Source organism: Alexandromys fortis, unplaced genomic scaffold (genome assembly GCF_014885135.2).
Source record: "Alexandromys fortis isolate MF-2015 unplaced genomic scaffold, M_Fortis_MF-2015_v1.1 scaffold_85, whole genome shotgun sequence".
Lineage (NCBI taxonomy): Eukaryota > Metazoa > Chordata > Mammalia > Rodentia > Cricetidae > Alexandromys > Alexandromys fortis.
In genome coordinates, this window is record NW_026067975.1 from 5912689 (window position 1) to 5932057 (window position 19369).

The window sequence follows — 19369 nt, forward strand, 5'->3', positions numbered from 1 at the left end:
CACTATAACCCACCTTTAGCATTGTGCGATTGCATCTCCCTATCTCTCTATCTATCATAACTGCTTTGGTGATTGACATGGCTCGTCTTGAGTTTTCTGTGATACACTGGCCTCAGACTTCAGATTCTCTTGTTTTCCAATATGAAGATTATAGGTACATGTCACTGTGCCAGTTCAAATTTCTCTTTCATAAAAGAAGTACTGGTGACTTACGGGAAGCTTTTAGTGTTTTGTTTCAAGGTTCTCTGGCTCACAAAGAATACTCTGTTAAAATCTATTGGCATTGTACTTCCTCTTGATGATCCCACTACATTCAGTCTTCCTGTGTTTATCAGTCTTCTGAAATCAAACTTGTCCAGCATGTTTGACTCAGAGACTTGGCACTTTCTTTTTCAACTGGCAAGAATTCTCTTTCCTAAATGCTCTTATCTCTTACTGACTTCTTTTCCTCTATGTTCAAATTAACAGCTCTAATTATGTCTGTTTATTTATCCCGAATTACTTTTCTTCCTGGGTCTGGAAATACAAAACTCTTGCCCTTTTAGGAGAGAACTGATTAATACCTTATCATCTCAATGGACAACAATTAAAACTAGCATTAAACTTAGATAGTCAAGGACTGGCTTTTGCAAAAGTATGTACATCTACAAGGCAATGTGAGCTATCATTCATAAAATTACTAAACATCAGAACACCAGTTCAATTACGATATTATTTTCTGTTTTTATTTGGGGTTGTATGAGGTTGAGATGGGGCATGATTTTGCAGCCAAGTATGGCCTTGGACTCAAGTGGTGGTTTGGATGAGAATATCTCATATAGTCTCAGGTATTTGAAGATTTGGTTCCCAGTTGATGCCATGTTTTGGGATGTTCAGGAAGAGGATCCTGGCTGAAGGGCTTTGGAAGCACAGGGACAAGTAGGGTATAGGAATCAGAAGTGCTACCCAGCACCATGTACATCCTGAATCAGTGGCATTTGCTATGCTTTCTTCCCTCTGCACTGCTGCATGGATCCAGGCCTGACTCTTTTGGTTTGGTTTGTTTGTTTTTAATTCCTGAGCTGTCCATTCTTCATTTTGAAGTGTCTGATCTTGTAACTGGCAGAAACTTCATAACAGTTAGCTATAATGCTGGTTGATAAGATGGCTTTTGCTAATTTAGAGTCTATCTGTATGACTATTTAAATCTCTGAGATGAGTCTGCTCAGTACTTTAGTTAATTGCCTTACAGAATATAATTGTGCCTCTGCAACTTCAAGAAATAGAAGCTATCTATCTTCCTCCAAATTGTTACACATATCATTTACTTGATCTCCAACTTTTCCGATATAAATAAAATATTTTTACTTTAATAAGAAAATTAACCAAGTCTGAGATGCATGAGATTCTCTCTCAAAAATGTGAAAAAATGCATTATAAAATAATACTTATACTTTATCTTGTTAAGACTACGCGTAAAAATTTTAAAAAGAAATAAAATTAAGAAAGTCAAAAGGAACTACTTTTGAAGAGATATTTTAGAAATTCAAGCCCTTTGATTAGTAACCACCCTTAGTACTAGAGATACTTCAAAGCGTTTTCTAAACATTGAATTCCCATCAGTGATGCTGCAAGCTTTAGCTCTCATCTTTCATGCTTACCATTGCGGTAACTTCAAAAGGATAAGAAGAGAATGGAAATCTCTCAAAGTAACCTTGTACTCATGCTAGTAATTGCGTATTTAGCTACCATGCATCCACAACCAGGCTAATTGTATCATTGCACTGTTTTAATAAATATAATAATTAACATTTAGTCATAAAAACTAGAATAGTCAAGCCATTCAGAAATTAAATTCAGAGCCCAAGGGACATCTAGAAGAAAATGAAAAAGAATTAGAGAGTGTCAAACCTAGACATCTTCAAAGGAAGGAGATCATTTAAACTTGCCTTTTACTTACTGAAATGCCTTCTGCATATTTTATTGTTTTCATCGTCATGCTTGCTATAATCCAGCAAGTGAGTGCTCAAAGAACATAAAATCCTACAAACAAATAAAGTGAACATGAGTGAATTTGTAAAAGAGGCAACAATTAGGATCAAGAGCTTGACATGCCAGTTTTGATTATGTGAGTCAGTGATGTTCCTAATGGTGTTTCAGCAATTCATGATTTATTGGAAGAAAAAACTATGTTTTAAGTTTTGTGATTCTCAAATGTTGAATTTTCTTATTGTAAGGAACTTAAATACTTATCTAAGTAATCCCAATATCATCAATCAAAATTTTGGGGGGTTATCAAGACCGTAAAATTCAGTTGTAAACATAATAAGGCAGAGGAAGAAGTGATAACAATCATCACCTTTGCAGTGTTTATGACCTACCTTAGTGACACATTTAAGAAGCTGTCTCAAAACATATACTAGGAAGATCACAAAGATACCATGAGGTTCTGATTTAACAAGAAGTGGATGAGAGTTCTTTCTATTGTCAGTTAAGTATGTGTCTTTCTTAGTTGTTGGAGCATTACCCATTCATACTGGGGAACTATCTAGATCAGTCTTCATTTGAGTTTATTGAGCCCAGAGGACTCATTAGATGTCATGTTCAAGAACTGACCCTGGTGCACCCAGGTGAAATCTGCAATTCCACAATCTTTGTGCCACACAGAGAATGTATGATGTACTACATATTGATGGGATCGAAACAACCTGCCTATATCACATTAATCTCCCAAAGAATGTGAGTCAAGGACGGAAAACACACTTGTCAAAGCACAAATATTTAGAAGGGTTCAGAAAGTCAATAAAAAGAAAAATCAGCAAGGGTTAAGATCTGAGAACCATCTATTATTTACCAGGACCATTTTGTCACCAGTCTGTCTGCCAAGTAGGTCAATAAAGAAGATCACAGATGGACTGTTTTTAATAGAGAAATAAAGTGAACAACTTGATCAAGATCTAATGAACAAGAGAAAGGGTATGTGAATGTGTGTTTGTCTGAGAATGTCTTTCTCTCTGTGTGCGTGTGTGTGTATAAGTGTATGCTTCTGTGTGTAATTGTTTTGTGTGCATGCTTGTCATGTGTGTGTGTTGAAAGGTTACTGCTGAATGTGTAATGAGCAAAAATAGGAAGGATAAACAGGAAGTGATGAAGACCTATGAATTAATATTTCATGTCAGGAAAAATTAACTGGAATTACTTTGATTTGTAGATAAAGATAGGGACCAACTACTAATGGTAGGAAACAGTTAAGCCTATTTCTCAAAAGATTTTGAAGAAATAATTCTGATATATATCTCTATGTATATATATGTATATATAATATATATTACCTAGTTTATACTTAATTCTCTGTGTCCATTAAAAATATAACCTTGGAATTACTTTTAGTTAATGTTGTTTATGAGCATCTTTAGTGGAGACACAATAAATGGCTTGAGTTTATTCAACAGCATCATAGATTGCTGTAATCATTAGGTTTGAGATCTTAAATTCTGTGCAACAAAAAAGGAAGAAGGAAGATGTTGGCTTATGTAAAAAAGAAAGAAAGAAAGGAAGGAAGGAAGGAAGGAAGGAAGGAAGAAAGAAAGAAAGAAAGAAAGAAAGAAAGAAAGAAAGAAAGAAAGAAAGAAAGACAGACACACCGGCAGGTTTCTGTGAGTTCAAAATATTCATGATAGGGGGAGATCCGAGGCAGGAACTAGTCAAGCATTTTGGCAAAGATGTTACTTGACTCCTGTGTTATCAGCCTGAGCAAAACGTAAAGCTCTAAGTTCTGGTTTCCAAAGGACGATGATCCTATCTTAAACTGTCTTCTATGTATAAAGCATGTTTTGTGGGTCAAGACTGGGTTGAGGAGGATAAGCTCTATAGAGGTTGGCACATAAGGACAAAATTCATCCATGCAGCTTAGACCAAACTTACAAAGAGAAAGCAAGCACCAATCATTGCTGCTTTGAGTGTCACATCGAGATCTGCAGGGACATGTATCCCAAAGTTGTCAGCGTTTGTGAACACGTCATTGACAAATCCTGACCAGTACTTGGAAATCTTCCCAACTGTAATCTTTTCGTCAACAGTTTGCACCTTTGAAAAGAAAAATAAGAGCTATGAGCTTTGCAAATAAAAAAGAGAATAGTTGCCGTTTCTCAGTGTGTTTGTTTCATGGTGTATTTGAGCCACTGTATTGTTCGCCACCTCAAAAAGTAGCTCTACGGTGTTTGTGCCTGCGTATCAGCACCAGTGTGAATACTCACCTCCAGAGTGTTCAAGGATTTCAGATGCCACAGTTTGTAGACCATTCTAGTTTGCTTTCCTTTTCGTTTTCTATGTAGATGGAGTAAATAATTAAGGCTACACAACCACAAGATGGCAGCAGGTACATCTCTTAGTTATGTAGCTAAGCATGAAGGTACCTGTGTTCAGATTTTAAACCTGAACTGGCCATCATAAAGTATATGGACAATACTATGTGTGTTTGTGTGTGTGTGTGTATGCACATGCATACACACGGAGATATTAAAAATTTCTATTTGGATGCATTCCATATTTTCTAGGTATAATTCATAAATTTAAAAAAATGATTAATTCTGTAATTAGTGAAGCTTTTAAACCGAATGCATTGTCAAACTACACTTTTAAGTTACACTCAGACATTTGTCAACACATTCCTTCTAAACAACTATAAGTATTAGAAATCACTAATTAGTGTGTAAACAGGAGATTAGGGTGAGTCTGACATTGAAACCTATCACGCCCACTGAGTGAGGAATCCACATCTGATTCATCAAATATTTATTTCTTTATCCTGATTATTGTGCTGATAAATTTATTTAATATGGACCTTCCCTTTCCCTAGGGTGATAGAAAATTGAAAATAGGGGAGATGTCTTAGGACGTAGCTATAGCATGGAAACTAAACCCTGGTATTTAAACTCACTTCAGTCACATTATTAAGAAGTCATGTAGCCAGGAAGTGGTGGCACATGCCTTAGTCCTAACACTTGGGAGGTTGAGGCACGTGAATCTCTATGAGTTTGAGGCTATCCTGGTCTACAGAGCTAGTTCCAGGACAGCCAGTGCTACACAAGAGAAACCCTGTCTTGAAAAAAACAACAAAACAAAACAACAAAAAACACATCACACCCTTTCACAATTCTGGATCTAGGACAAGTCACTTAACAAAGTCTGTTTTCTTGGTGTGTATAGGTTCCTCCAGAAGTCGGGAAAACAGACCTATGTGGGATCCGTACAAATAATGAAAAGGAGATACTTTAAAACCGAATGGTTTTCTCACATATAATGTATGTGTACAATAATCTGTTAAGAGCATATGTAGTTGCCGGTTAAATTTCCAATGGCTCATTTTAGTATTCAGTACCAGAAATCTGAGAGTGCATTATTATACAGTCTTTCAAATATAGCTTTATATAGTGACACTTTAGTGCAGTATGCTTCTAAAATGAGACCTGAATGGGGCTAAATTTCCATCAAGCAGGCCAACAGGAAAGGGCATAGGTAATTTTGATGATCAAAATGCACATATGCCCTCTGTCCCCCATGTGCTCTTAACTCCCTATGAATCAACCCCATCAAACATAGGGTTACCAAGACTTTTAACGGTCACAACATTTTGAACATATTGGGTACCTAAAAATCACAGTCTCTCTGTATGTATGTATGTATGTATGTATGTATATATATATATATATATATATATTCTTGATGTTCAATGATTTAGAGGCTGAAATTAAAAATAACAAGACATTTATTGTTTTATGTAAGGAAGTACAATAGATATCAACTGTATTTGGCAAATAGGTCCAGAATTCTAATTTTATAATTCTCATTTTTATTTGTTAAAATTTCTTTGAATTACATGTGCAGTTGTTTATGACAGATAAAATGGGCCAATCAGTATATTGTCATAGCATTGTTTTTGCTAAAAAAAAAAAAAACATGGACTTAGAATCTCTGGACTAATGTCTGTTAGTTGTTATTGGCATGGAAACATGATTTATTAGAGTATTACACTAATATGCAGTTCTTAAAATGTATTTAAGTGATACATTATGATTTTGAGTTTTTTTGTTTTCTGTTTTTCAAGACAAGGCTTCTCTGTGAAACAGTCCTGACAGTCCTGGAACTCACTCTGTTGACCAGGTTGTCCTCAAACTCACAGAGATCCACCTGCCTCTGCCTTCTAAGTTCTAGGATTAAAGGCATTTGCCATGACTGCCTATCATAATTTGGAATTTTTTAACTAATTTTTTCATGTACATTGGGTTTTGCCTGCATGTATGTCTGGGTGAAGATACCAGATTCCTTGGAACTAAAGCTACAGACAGTTGTGAACTGCCATGTAGGAGCTGGGAAATGAACCCCAGTTCTTTGGAAGAACACTTAGTGCTCTTAACCACTGAACTATCTCTCCAGCCCCATGATTTGGACGTTTTATAAATTGAATTATGTTGCAAGAAATCAGGACCTAAGCAAAACTTTGTCATTCATACCTCAAAGTCCACATCTCCAAAACAGCCACAGGTTGCACAAGGACCAACAATTTTCAAAATATCTTCATTGTCTGCATTTTGGATTGTGAATGTGGGTTGAAAGGGGTCCCACTTTTGTGCAACATAACCAACTATAGTACCAGGAGGGGCTTGTATTTCTAGCTGTAAGAGAAAATTGTAAAAAATGACATTTTCGTAAGGTTGTTGCACATCAATTACAGAAGAATGCCAACTTACTTCTACATAGTATTTGTTATGAAATCACTGATGTATTATAATAATCATTATAAATATTATTTAGGAAGAATATTGCTGTTTTCTTTTGACATTTTATATTGTGTCATGGAAATGATAAGAATTCATTCTGCTGATGTGTGTCACACTCCCCTCTAAATGCCTTTGTGTCCTTGGCACAGCTGTCGTCCCACCTCACCTGTGACAGTGAGTGAATCATAACTTTTTTTTAGCATGGACAAACTCAATTACTACTTCTCAGTTGTATCCATAGCACAGATCCATTTTAACCTTTTTTTTCGGTTGTTGAGTGTTCACATTTTTTATTTCTGACATTATTTCAGCATTTGAGTGTAAGCCAAGTAGAATCCTTTTGTAAGATACTTTGGAATGGGGGCAATAGGAAATGTTTCTTTAGAAGGAAACAAGATATACATACATATATATTCATATATGTGACACACATATAGTGATATATGGCATATGTCATACATATGACATACATGTCATAGTCATACATATATATATATAGTAAAAGCACACAATTCACTCTTTCCCAAAGTACTTTAACTTCCTATGAATCAAGCTTGCCAAACATATATAAATATATGACATTTATGTATAAACATATATAAACATGTGTAATATATAGAAATATATATTTTATACTTAATGTCTTAGATCTCAAAACACACACACATATAATCTGCTGAATAGAGGATGAAGTAATATTAGTGTCCACAGAGACATCATATCAAATTGAGTAGTTTTCTACATCAATAAAAATTATTGTTACAGCTTTATTAACAATGACAATGACATTATGTTCTAAAACAAAACAATTAAATGACATCACTCTATTGCATACTGTGGGTTTATTGAATATGCAAATGGTAAATGTTATCTGAGGAGAATAACACCAATGGAAGACGGCATCTTAGTAGAGGTTAAGTGTCATGGCACCTCCTGGGCATTGCTACTCTTAGAGAAGATGACTGTATTTGTGTAGTGGGCACCTGAAGATATTGCAATTGCTTGCATAATACACTAGTTCAGGAGGTCATGTCTTATTTTTACAGGAAGCATGAACTCCCTTTAGCATTTAATCTAATGCTAGCTAATGTAGTTTTGGGTTACAAATGGAAAAAGTACCTCACCAAATCTTCATGTTTTCCTTATCCTAAAAGGGAAGATATAAATTTAAACAACCCTTATGTTGACTGTCGCATAGCTCCAGATGAATGTCACTTAAAGGAATGATCTTAAAAAGGAAAGATGCTCAGAGGCGGTGACCAACCTCTTGTAGGTAGCAGGGACACCAGCAGCTGTTACACCTTAGGGGCCTGTTCACTGTAATCACCTCTCGACCCGAGTTGTCTGTGATCCTCAGGGTGCAGGCTCTCAGCGTGGAACACACATTACGATTAAAACAGATGCTTTCCTCCACTGCAAAGTAAATTCTTTGTCCCAAGCTGTTTTTGATCTCGTATTTGTTGGAAGTCTCAGTACCGAGTATCACTATCAAAAAACACATCATATGAAGGCATGCTTTGATTGGCATCACCACTTGTCAAAAGTCAAGGATTATTAAGAGAACATAGAGTTGCTGCAGATATACTGAACTGATAGTCTCATCTTCATACACATCTCTTTCCATGTTTAGATGTTAGAGCAAGAACCAAGAACAAAACTAATAACTAATTTTTATTCTAGAACTATGAACAAACATATTGTGACACCTTTCAACCAAATAACATTGTGTAAGGAAGAAATCATTGCTCAAATAATAACCCTATTGTTCTTCTGCAAGTTATTTGGACAATTTACAGTAGTACTTTTTTTTTTTTTACTGTATCTAAATTTTCTTTTAGCATCCACAGTAGTGGTACTGGCCAACTTCTTCAATTCTGCCATATTTTGGAGTAATATAGAATCTTATAAACAGAAAACACTCAAGTAATTTGAAATTGTTAATCATCCTTACACACATCTATCTACTGATAAGGTGTGTGCCTATTTTATTGAGGTGATTGTGAAGGAATAAAATGATAGCATTTGTGTTGATTACATTTTAATATGCTCTCAACTGTGATATCCCCTTCTCAGAATGTTAAGAAATTTCAATGGGATATTGATTACTGCTTGCCACTTTAAGACTGATTTTATTAGAATATGGATGTCACTGTTATGAAGGACTTACTTTTATACTTTAGTTGTGCTTAAACTAATAAGTTTAATTTTGTTTAAAAAATAGGTTAAGCAATCATTCAATCTTTCTACCCATTGTTTATAACATTTTCTTTTGAACAGTAAAGCCTTTTCAAAAGTTTTAATAAATGCAAACTCCAATGTACTTACTCCCGAGAAGTTCCACCTGCTGATGAATGATTATCAGGTCCAGCTGCAAAGGATGATAGACAGGAAGTGAAACCATTCTGCCACAGCCCTTACTATGCAGCCTGAAATCTGTCATTTTCATTAAAACATTCCAAACACTCACAACTTATAAGGCAAAGACTTAACCATAGGAATCAAAGCAAATTCTGAAAAAAAAATTATTTAACTTTTATTTTGGATCTATGAACAAACATATTTGTACTATATTTCAATTAATTTGATATTTCAATTCAAATTTGATAAGGAAGAATTTTTTACTCAAATAATCACTCTATAATTCCTATATGAGGCTATGTTTCACTTACAGGATGTGTGGCCTGTCTTCACCAAATGTTATTGTCCAACTAATAATTTATAGAACTCTTAAAATTCCAAGTCAGATTTGCCAAGAACAAGAAAAACAGCAGTGGTTATGCTAACTTTCTGAAAATGAGAAACAGTATTTTAAGAAAGTTTTAAAAATAACCTCTGAATAGTAATATTGAAGACATTTTTAAAATGTCCCCAAGTTTCTTGTGACGAAATGAAGCCACAGGATGGGCATCCATCAGTTGGCTCCGTCAGTTGGCACCATGCACCTCTCAAGGAGGAAATATCTGTTTAAGTTGGAAGATGACAGTTTATAAATAGCTCTTATTCTTATTTTCCTTCAGGCTAGGGAAGACAGAAAACTTTCAGACACCAACAGAACGTCAACTGAAGCGGAATAAGTGGTCTGTTACCAAATACCCGCCACAGCATTTGGGCTAGGTAATTAAAAAGAAATTAAGCAAAAAAAAATTTGCAGTTTACGGATTTATTTGTTATCGTGTGTGTCTGTGTGCATGATGTATGTTGTACATACCGCAGCACCCATACAGTACTGAGAGGATACATTTTAAGGGCTTGTTTCTCTTCTTCTACCTTCATGTGCACTCTGGGAATGCAAGCCATGTTGTCACGCTCGGAGTAGATGACCTTTACCCCCTGGCCATCTTGTCAGCCCATATAGGACCTTTGCAAAGGAAATATGTAATGTGTGATTTAGAACAGCCTCGGGTTTTGTATTTTTAGTTGAATCAGCTCATAGACCTACTAAAGCCAAATCACAAGCCTTGACTGCACTGCTGATTACCACATTTCTAAAGGTTCATTTCTAATCCAACCAACATTATTGTCACGGTATGCTCTATTCATGCATGTAAACTCCACAGGATTCTTTAAGCCAAGGCATTTTTTTTTCATCAACTTTGGTATTGATTGTAAATCTACAACTCCAGAAAACTTGAAGCTGTACTCGCTTTTTCATTGTCCTTGTATATCCTGAGGTGAGGGAAATATTTCCTCTTGTCCTACTGATGATGAAAAAGGACAATGTGACCTCTTTTTAAAATTGCAAATATTTTTTATAGATGTCATTTCATGACTTGAACTTTTCTAAAATCATATTAACAATCGTGGTAAAGCATCTTGAAGTGGAGTGAGATTTTGAGTGTATCACATCCCTTTTGCTTTCTTGAAGAAAATGGAGATTTCCTTTGTGGGAAAAAAAATGGGGAAAGACCTTCAGAAAGTATGTGGCTATTAGCTCTGAGAAGAATCAAATTAGGACTGGAACACTAAGATTAGGGATAAGATGTCTGAGTTTATCATCTTTGAATATTGGTGTCATGGATCCAATTCTAGTCTTAAATTTTGAACCTATAGAGATCTACTACAGAATGAAAAGGGAAGCTGCATCTCTGATTCCCAGATGTTAACTGAATGATGCACATGAAGTATTTGTTGAACTATAGACTTTAGTATATTGTCTTATTGGATTGTCAAGAATAAATAAAAATGTCAACTAGATGGACATCCCAAGAAATTAGGAACCAGCTCTAAGAACACAGCATGCAGCTAGCCACCAGTGCTACTCCATTGTCTCATGGCTAACCTAACTTTAGGGACAAAGGAAGCAATTCCACAGTGACACCTTAATCTCTGCCCCCTGTTTTCCTCTCATCTTTGTCATCCTGCATAATAAAAAGTGAACTAATCTCTTTCTGTGGACAAGCACCCTTCCTTTGACAATGTTGATTTGGTTATTATACTTTCCTTTGAATAGTCCTGAGCTACTAATAAACTGTCCTAAATGGACCCTTTCCATTGTCTCCTGCTGGCTGATGTACTAAGAATCAGTAGAAATTTTAAACAGATTAAAATATACTCCAGATACCAGGACAAATAAAGTGGTTTTAAAATACTGAGTCAATGAAAACATGACAGTTTTTAATATTATAACTTAAAATTTAAAATAAAGATTACAAGTATTGATATCATTGAATAAATTTAAAAATGAATAGAATGTTTGTGTGTGATTTTACCCTTCTGTTGATAACTGAAAAAATGTTAATATTTATACTATGATACTAAAGGAGTAAATATTAGTCAATCTAGAAAGTATCTACTAGCTTCTCAGATCCTACTATAAATACATATATTTAGTTTCAAATTGTTTGACACAATGTTCTTGAGAGTTAATTCACAAATAATATAGTAAGAGTTTAAATAACCTTCTAGTTTTTAATGTAGAAAGATTTTTCTTATATTTTCCTGGTTTATTTTTGAAATATGCAGTATTTCCAAATATTCGTAGTTTTAACTAATTTGTATGTCTTTCAGTTGAAAGTTATCACACGCAAAGTTGTTTAACAGACATTCTTATACAGACTTTTATGAAGTACATAGAGCTTTCACTTCTGCGTGCTAGCATCTTAGATACAGACAAACACTCTCCACCGATCCAACCACAAGCCCTTTGATCTACAAGGTTGTCCTGCGTGTAACATATGTTGGTGAAATGGTGGCACAAAGCCCGCAGAAATAACCAATCAATATCTGATTAGATTTAAGGCCTAGCCCATGAACTGAACCATACCAGACACTGCCTAGGTAACCAACAACCTGAGACTAGATATCCCAGGGATCTAAGGTAAAAACAAGTACTATTGTTCTTTTTTTTTTTAATTTAGCAATAAAGTGGCTTATAAAGACAATCATCTATACTCCTAGATCAGTTCCTTACTCAGTCATCATCAGTGAAGCTTCCTCCTGCAACATATGAGAACAACTACAGAAGAGACTCACAAACAGACATTATGCAGAGTGAGAAATCTTGGAACACTCAACCCTGAATGATGTCTCCATCAAATCCCTCTCCTTGGGTCTCAGGAAACCCTAATGAAGATGAGGTAGAAAGAATTTGAGAGCAAGAGGGGTTGGATGACACCAAGAAACCAAGGTCCTCTAAATCAACATCCTTGAAACCATAGGAACTCATAGAGACTGAGGCAGCACACACAGGATCTGAATGGGTCTGCACCAGATAGTGCCCAGGGCTGAAAGGAGAACTGGACACATGCCCCATCCCTAACCCAGAAGCTATCTCCAACTGATAATCACTTGCAAATGAAAATCTGGTTTTCTCCAATGGAGTATCACTGGGGAAACAAATTATTCTTAAGGGTAGGCTGCATGCCCAGCAATAGATGGCCAACAGAAAATGAACTCAATGGCATCTTTGGAGGTTCCTTGACTCACATTGTAATGTTAGGACTTTCCCTTTTAAAAAAGTTATATATCTTTTTAGTTTTTATGTGTGTATGTGTGTTTTGTTTTCCTTCTCCTCTTTTAAGACAACAAATCCTTTATATGCATATTATGGCTTATACTTTAGTGTTTTTCTGGGATTCCCAAGTGTGTAAATGAGTGGGATTATGTTTCCTGTGCCTTCCCTAGAGCTCTTTCCCTTCTGTCTGTTTTGTCCAATTCCAATGTGGTAGTTTTAAAAATCTCATTATGTATTATATCATATTATATTATAATTATATTGGTATCCCTTAGAAGCCTGTTTATGTTCTAATGAAAGACAGAAAAGGAGTGGATCTGGAAGAGAGGGAAAGTGGGGTAAGACTTAGAGAAGAAGAGGATGGGGAGAATGGAATCAGGATTTAGGATGTGAAGAAAAAGCATATTTTCAACAAAAGGAAAAACAGCACACACAAAGTCATTTAACAGGCATTCTCCTAAAGACTTACACGAAATACTTTTGAAATTCCCACATATCTTTTTATATGTACAAAGCTTAAAGTGAACCCATATTCTTTTAGTACACAATGAGTAAGTCATTTCCTTTAGGAAAAAATGTTAACAATTTATGGCATCTTTTGTTTTCTGAAAAAATATTGGCAGACGTATGTTTTTAGAAAATGCATTGCATTTGAAACTGAAGCTCCTGAGTTCTTCTGTCTATTTATTGAAGGTTAGAACATGTATTCACGTCAGGCATCTGGCCACGGTATGTCATCTTTCATGGGCAGAAGAAGAATATGTGATGACCATATGTGATCATCAAACCTCAGCCCTCTGGCGCTGGTATATCACTTTTATATTTGGCAAAAACCTTGCCTGACAACACTCCCAAACAGCTTGCAGCAGTTAATCAACTCTAGCCAGCTCTTACAGCTGATCCTTTCTGCAGATGGAAGATGGAAGATGGTAGGTTAGCTTTTCCAGCTCCTTTCCATAGCTCCCTGAGCTCGCCAGTCTCTATAGAACATTTGTCTGCCAGTGGGTTTCTGGGGAAGGCATCTGCAATTATAAACATTTTCCCAGGAACATATGCTGCATGCAGCTTAAACCCTATCAGGCATAGCAGAAATCTCTTGTTCCTTAAGGAAATTAACACCGAGATTTGATTTTGATAAAATAGATAGACTTTATGTTTGAAGGAATGCCAAACAAGGGAGCGTGGTAGCAGATGTGCTGACATCTCAATATTAGTGTTAGAGTCATTCTAATCTTGTGTAGGGTGATGTGTTAAAACAACAATAATACATTCACATATGAACAATTTCTATTTATGTGCTGCATGACAAAGATTTTTTATGTGCCCCAGCTCGAACAGCAACCGTACCTAATAGTGAGATATAATCGTTCAAGCAGGTTGACCTAAAGACTCAGGAACATCAGAAGAGAGTAATGTGGCCTTGGTAAATTGTTTTCCCTTGGATTTTCACATTGCTTTTGAGAGCAGCTGAAAAGTCTCAACTCCTTGCTGAAGTCTCCACGACTGCCTTCTCCCTTAAAGATGTGTGTTTTCCTGGCTTTCGTGCTTTGCTTTGTACTTTTTAATCAATGTTTTTTGTTTGATCATTAACTAATGAAATGTTTGAGTGACAGGGGTAGGTTTTATGCTTCTTATGTACCTTGAATATCCAAGTGTTCAATACATGTCTAATTAATAGCCGTAGGTGGCCTAGTCTAATAATTCCTTGAGAATGCCTCCACACCTTGAGCAATGAACAGAAAGTAGACAAACATGTTAAACAGCAAAGCCAAAGCTATTTAGTCTCATCACTCTGTCAAGCAAATAAGGACGGGTGACAATAGCGTCGAATAAAATCCCATCTACATAACACATATAAAGTCAGTACTTTATAACTTTATGATTTATAATGCATTCTGCATTCCATTAAATTATTGGTTGAAAAACAAGAAACCGAGTTTGAATTGCCTTTAAAAGGAACACAAGAGTAGAAGTGGAAAGGCATGCAAACCTGGCTTAAATATTCTAGACCAGGGGGGAGACTGGCTGTTGGCAGGAAACGACTTGGCTGACGGTCATGAGGCTGCTGCCTTGCTTGTTTCCTGGGAGGGGAAGAAGCTGCCCGACAGTGTTGATCTGGGTCTGTAGATCCTGGAAGAAAACCAGGCAGTCTTCCAGGCTTTTGATTCTGGGAATCTGCAAGAGATGAATATCTATATGTGTGCTAAAATTTAGGTTGCTTTTGCTTCTACTTAATCTTCCGCCCTCCTTTCCTCCCTCCCATACTCCCTCCCTCCCTTTCTCTTTCCCTTCCTTCCTCCCTTCCTTTCTTTTCTCTTTTTGATTTAGATTGAAGTTGCTCCTTGATTGATACATCTCTCATGTCAGTGCACTTTGCTTTGTTTTTACTACTCCATACCACCACCCCTTGACTTCTCAGCCAGAGAAAAAGGAACATAGAAGAATGTTGGTAGTTGTGAGAATAAGTTAAATAACTTGACTTAAATAACTGGCCTGGAGATACATTGCATGTATAAATATGTTTGTGTATAAGTGCAAGGTAACACCTGTTAGCCTGTACTCATAGCTTAGACTTGAATTTTTCCTCCAAGTTTTCATTACTATTTATTTATTTATTTATTTATTTATTTATTTATTTATTTAAAGGCAGGGTTTCTCTGTAGCTTTGGAGCCTATTCTGAAACTTGCTCTATAAACTAGGTTGGCCGTGAACTCAAAAATATCCATTTGTTTCTGCCTCCCAAGTGCTGGGATTAAAGCCAGAATTTCCTTTCTTTGAATATTATGGGGCTGCCTTGTACTTTATGAAGTTACTCTGCCCAATTTAGTAGTCATAATATTGTAGCCCAGTTTAATTGAATGACTCTCATATTTCAACCTTCATTAGAACCACCTGGAGTGCGGACCTATCAAAATAGGTGTTGGTCCTCTCTCCAGCTATTGATTCAGAGATTGGGGTGGAAGGTTTGCAAAGTTGCCTTTTGATAAGATCTTAGGTAACACTAATAGTCCTCATAGTATGAGGATATCCTCTGAAAACCCACTGTTAAACTGAGTAAGCTTAAAGAAGCTCATAATTTATCTGTGTCTTAGTATATTTATATAGAATTATATAAAGGTCACTTTATTAGTTCCCTGGTATGAATATTACTGCTGAGTAAATTTGCTTCTATTTCAGTCATCTCACATTGGACTCTGTGAGTTTCTTATTTATTGTGTATTAGTCTATGTGATGTTATGCATCAGCCCTAGGCAGGAGAATCTTTATTTAAAATTCTAAATGTTAGCTTTCTACTAGTTCCCCTATTTCATTCTCATAAATATCATTGTGTTGTTTCCCTCATTAGATGCTAAGTTTTTTTTTTTCCCATAGACTACTGGTGTTCATGATTCTCATCCTCATAGAGTGTCAAGGTTCTTTTTTTTTTTAGAAAAATATGTGAATAAATTTGAGTTGTTTCTCAATGTTGTGTTGCATTATCTTAGCTGTTGATTCACAAGAAAGCGAATGGCCAAGTTTTCTTTTTCAAACTGTAGTAGGGTTCATCATGAAAGCAAGCACAGTCAAACATCACATTGCTTAACAGCATTAACATTTTCTGAGAATATATCAATCATTAGGTAATTTCATTGATGTGTGAAGGTCATGGTGTATGTTTAAAAGTTAAAAGTCTCTAACATTATTGGGTAGCAACATTTTATGTACCATGATCTTTGTGGTCCATCATGGACAGACTGAAGTCTTGTTAAGTAACATGCACATGAATGAGATGAAGGAATTGCTTCTGGATTGATACAAAGAATAAATTTATAGCAGCTGCATAACCTTTGAGTGATTCTGTCATTGAGCATATAGTAAAACTGGGGTGCCATATAAATACTTAATATAAATTATATGGTCTTATTTCTACAAGGATACCCAGTTTTATAAAAAGTTTCTTGTTGTCTGAGGTATTTTTCTGTATCTTGTAATCACACAGTTTAAAAATGCAGTAGAATTCTTTCCAAGATAATAAGCCTATCTTATCATTAAGAAAACCCAAGCGTAGTCTGAACAGGGATGAAGGGACACAGACAAATGGCCCTTTGGACAGAGGAATAAATTGATTCTAGTAATGACAAGCTTGTTAAGCTTGTGCATACAGGAAGTGTTAATGAGGGGCAATTGCCAGATGACTCATTTATTTATTTACCCCTAGGTTGTAGGAACCGGCTGGGTTTATATTAATATTGATGTCGGTTGCTTAGTTTGCATTTGTCTGTGGCATTTGACATCCGTACAGGACTTGCCTGAGAATTAAACAAATGAAGAAACTTGTCCTTTGGCCCCTCTGTAAGAGAACTTGTAGGTGATGAGGCTGCAGTTGCTTTCCCACAAGGACTGCCCATCCCTGGCCTGAGCTCCCAGATGTCTCACCCTACAGCAGGTTCAGAGGATGCCTTTCTTTGTCTTTGTTTTTACCACTTGAAGAGGTTCCAGATGATACACATGTCTTTGGATCTATGGCATTGAGCTCAGGCTTCCATGGACTTGTCTATGAAATGCCCTGTTAACCCCGAGTCTCTCAGGAGATGCTACAGGACAATACAGTTTCATAGGCCAAAGACCACTATGGAGTTATGGTCATATCTTTAAACATTTTTGAAAAACATGGCCTCAAACATTTTTGGGGGGTAAAAATTAGATAAGGCTATTGCTCGAACAAGATTTTCTATTTAAACAATATCTTCCTGTCTCTTTGATTTTATAATAAATGTTCTGTCCAAACCGTGGGCTAAATGTTCTCAATTGGCCAGAGGGATGTTTGTTTTTGTCTTAAACTTTGTCTCTAGGTTTAGTGCAGCTTTAATTCACAAATACAGTCTTTTTCATTACTGAACATCACTTCTTTTTGGCAGATTAATCATAATCTTGCTTTCCGGTCACATTTTCTTCAAAGACCCGGACCACCAGATGAATAGAAATCTCCTTTGAATTGGTATCGGGCTTTGAATTTCTATCTACTCTTTTAAAAATGTATAACTGAACCATAAATAATTTACACACTCTGCAACTCTTTCCTTCCAGGCCGCTCTGTCGCTCCTCTTAATTTATAAAACGAGAGGTGTTTGGCCTGTGATAGTTTCAGTCTTCAAGGAATGTTTGTCACGGTTTGTGTTTGCTTGTCGTCAGCATAGAGACTGTTCTGCACACATGCGGTAAAGGTCACTATTTTTCTCTTTCTGATGAAGTTTCTCATCTCTTTACAAGCTTTCCCGGGGATTCCCAGACCCACATTAAATAAGAATGAAAAATATAAAGACTACCTAATTTGTTTAATAGATGGCAGCGATGTGTACACGAAGCAAAAAAGAATGGGCTCACACTATTTGGACTGAGTCATCTATTTAAATAATTTAGGGGAGGTTACACTTGTGACTACTTTTAAATGCTCCCTTAAGTTTCACAAATCAAACTTACTCATTCTGAAACTTTTCCTTAAAGAGCTTAATAGTGCTTTGTTTTGATAACTGAATAAAAATGGATTATAATTTTATTTTTAGAAATATCTTACTGTGATTGTGTATTATTAGCCCTGATAAAACCTTATCTCTCTCTTTTGAAATCTGTCTCAATTAAAACACATATTTCAATAGTTTTAGGGTTCTAAGTGAAATTGCACCCTTTTCTCCTAATGTCCCTAATAGATCTTCTTGCTTAAATTGGATATTTTGATCATTTTGATTGATTTTTTTATGCTGAATTTACTACCAAAGTATTTTTAAAATATTTTAAGTTCATAAAGCACAAATGTTTAGTTCTGCTGCATCTAGTTGAGGCTTCGCTGATATTCTGTTCTTCACTGGGCTGAGTGCCACGTGACTTTGAACAACAAATGAGCAATTATGAATGTTTGGATAACATTTTTTAGAAGTCTAGGTGGAATCCTTCCTTCAGATTCATTTAGACTTAGAATTTCATCCCATTTCTGTGTTTAAATTAAACCTCCTTACTCTCAAAGTTGCTTTACAGCTTTTCTTATTAAATTGCTAGGTTTGCATTTACAGCAACAAAAACACATTGTACAGCTGGACTCTGTACATTCTTTTGGCTAAAAGTGTGGGGTGTGTGTTTTCAGTTAGGACAAAGTAAACCTTCAAGTAAAATAATTCAAATACCAGTGTTCAAAAGCAATAAATGACAGCTTTTTAAAGTACCAGCCAGACCGGTTATAATGCTCCAATATCCATGCACTTGTCGTTATAACATATACGAGGCCAAATTTAGACGCTGGCTATGTTTACCCTTACCTTTAGAGGCCATGGCAGTCTGAGTCCCCTTCAAAGGCAGGCAGGTGGAAAGTCTTTTCCTGTTTCAACACGGAGAGAACAGAAGGAATAAAGCTCCCGACCCTTGCTGTCCGCTTCATGTCAGCTTACAGACAGCAGAGGCACAGCGCCTGGTTGGTTCTAGAGTGTTTGATTTTATCTGTTCAGACAACAGGAGGAGATGAAGCCATCACCCTAGGTAAAAGACCTACTTGGAAGAAGCCATATAGCTTGGTAGCTGAAAGAGTTACTTAGAAATAGCCAAGAGAAAGGAAAGCACAGCATTTATATCGTTGTGTTCTGGAGTTGGATGTGGTCTGTTACATTCTCAGAGTCAGAGGCTGTGTAA

The 19369-nt window shown here is 36.0% G+C and overlaps 1 protein-coding gene across 2 annotated transcripts; it reads right to left on the reverse strand.

The window, feature by feature from the left end:
* Window positions 1-1983: 1983 nt before the first annotated feature.
* Plscr5 (phospholipid scramblase family member 5) lies at window positions 1984-19015 on the reverse strand. 2 transcript variants are annotated; one of them, XM_050157261.1, is made up of 7 exons: window positions 19003-19015; window positions 14738-14886; window positions 9084-9126; window positions 8023-8243; window positions 6492-6653; window positions 3904-4065; window positions 1984-2022 (listed from the first exon to the last, which is right to left on the reverse strand). In XM_050157261.1, exons 1-7 carry the CDS (start codon window positions 19013-19015, stop codon window positions 1984-1986), a joined length of 789 nt encoding a protein of 262 aa, XP_050013218.1. The 2 variants fall into 2 exon arrangements, with proteins under 2 accessions (XP_050013218.1, XP_050013217.1); XM_050157260.1 differs by having other exon boundaries at window positions 14702-14886.
* Between the last annotated feature and the right edge of the window lie 354 nt (window positions 19016-19369).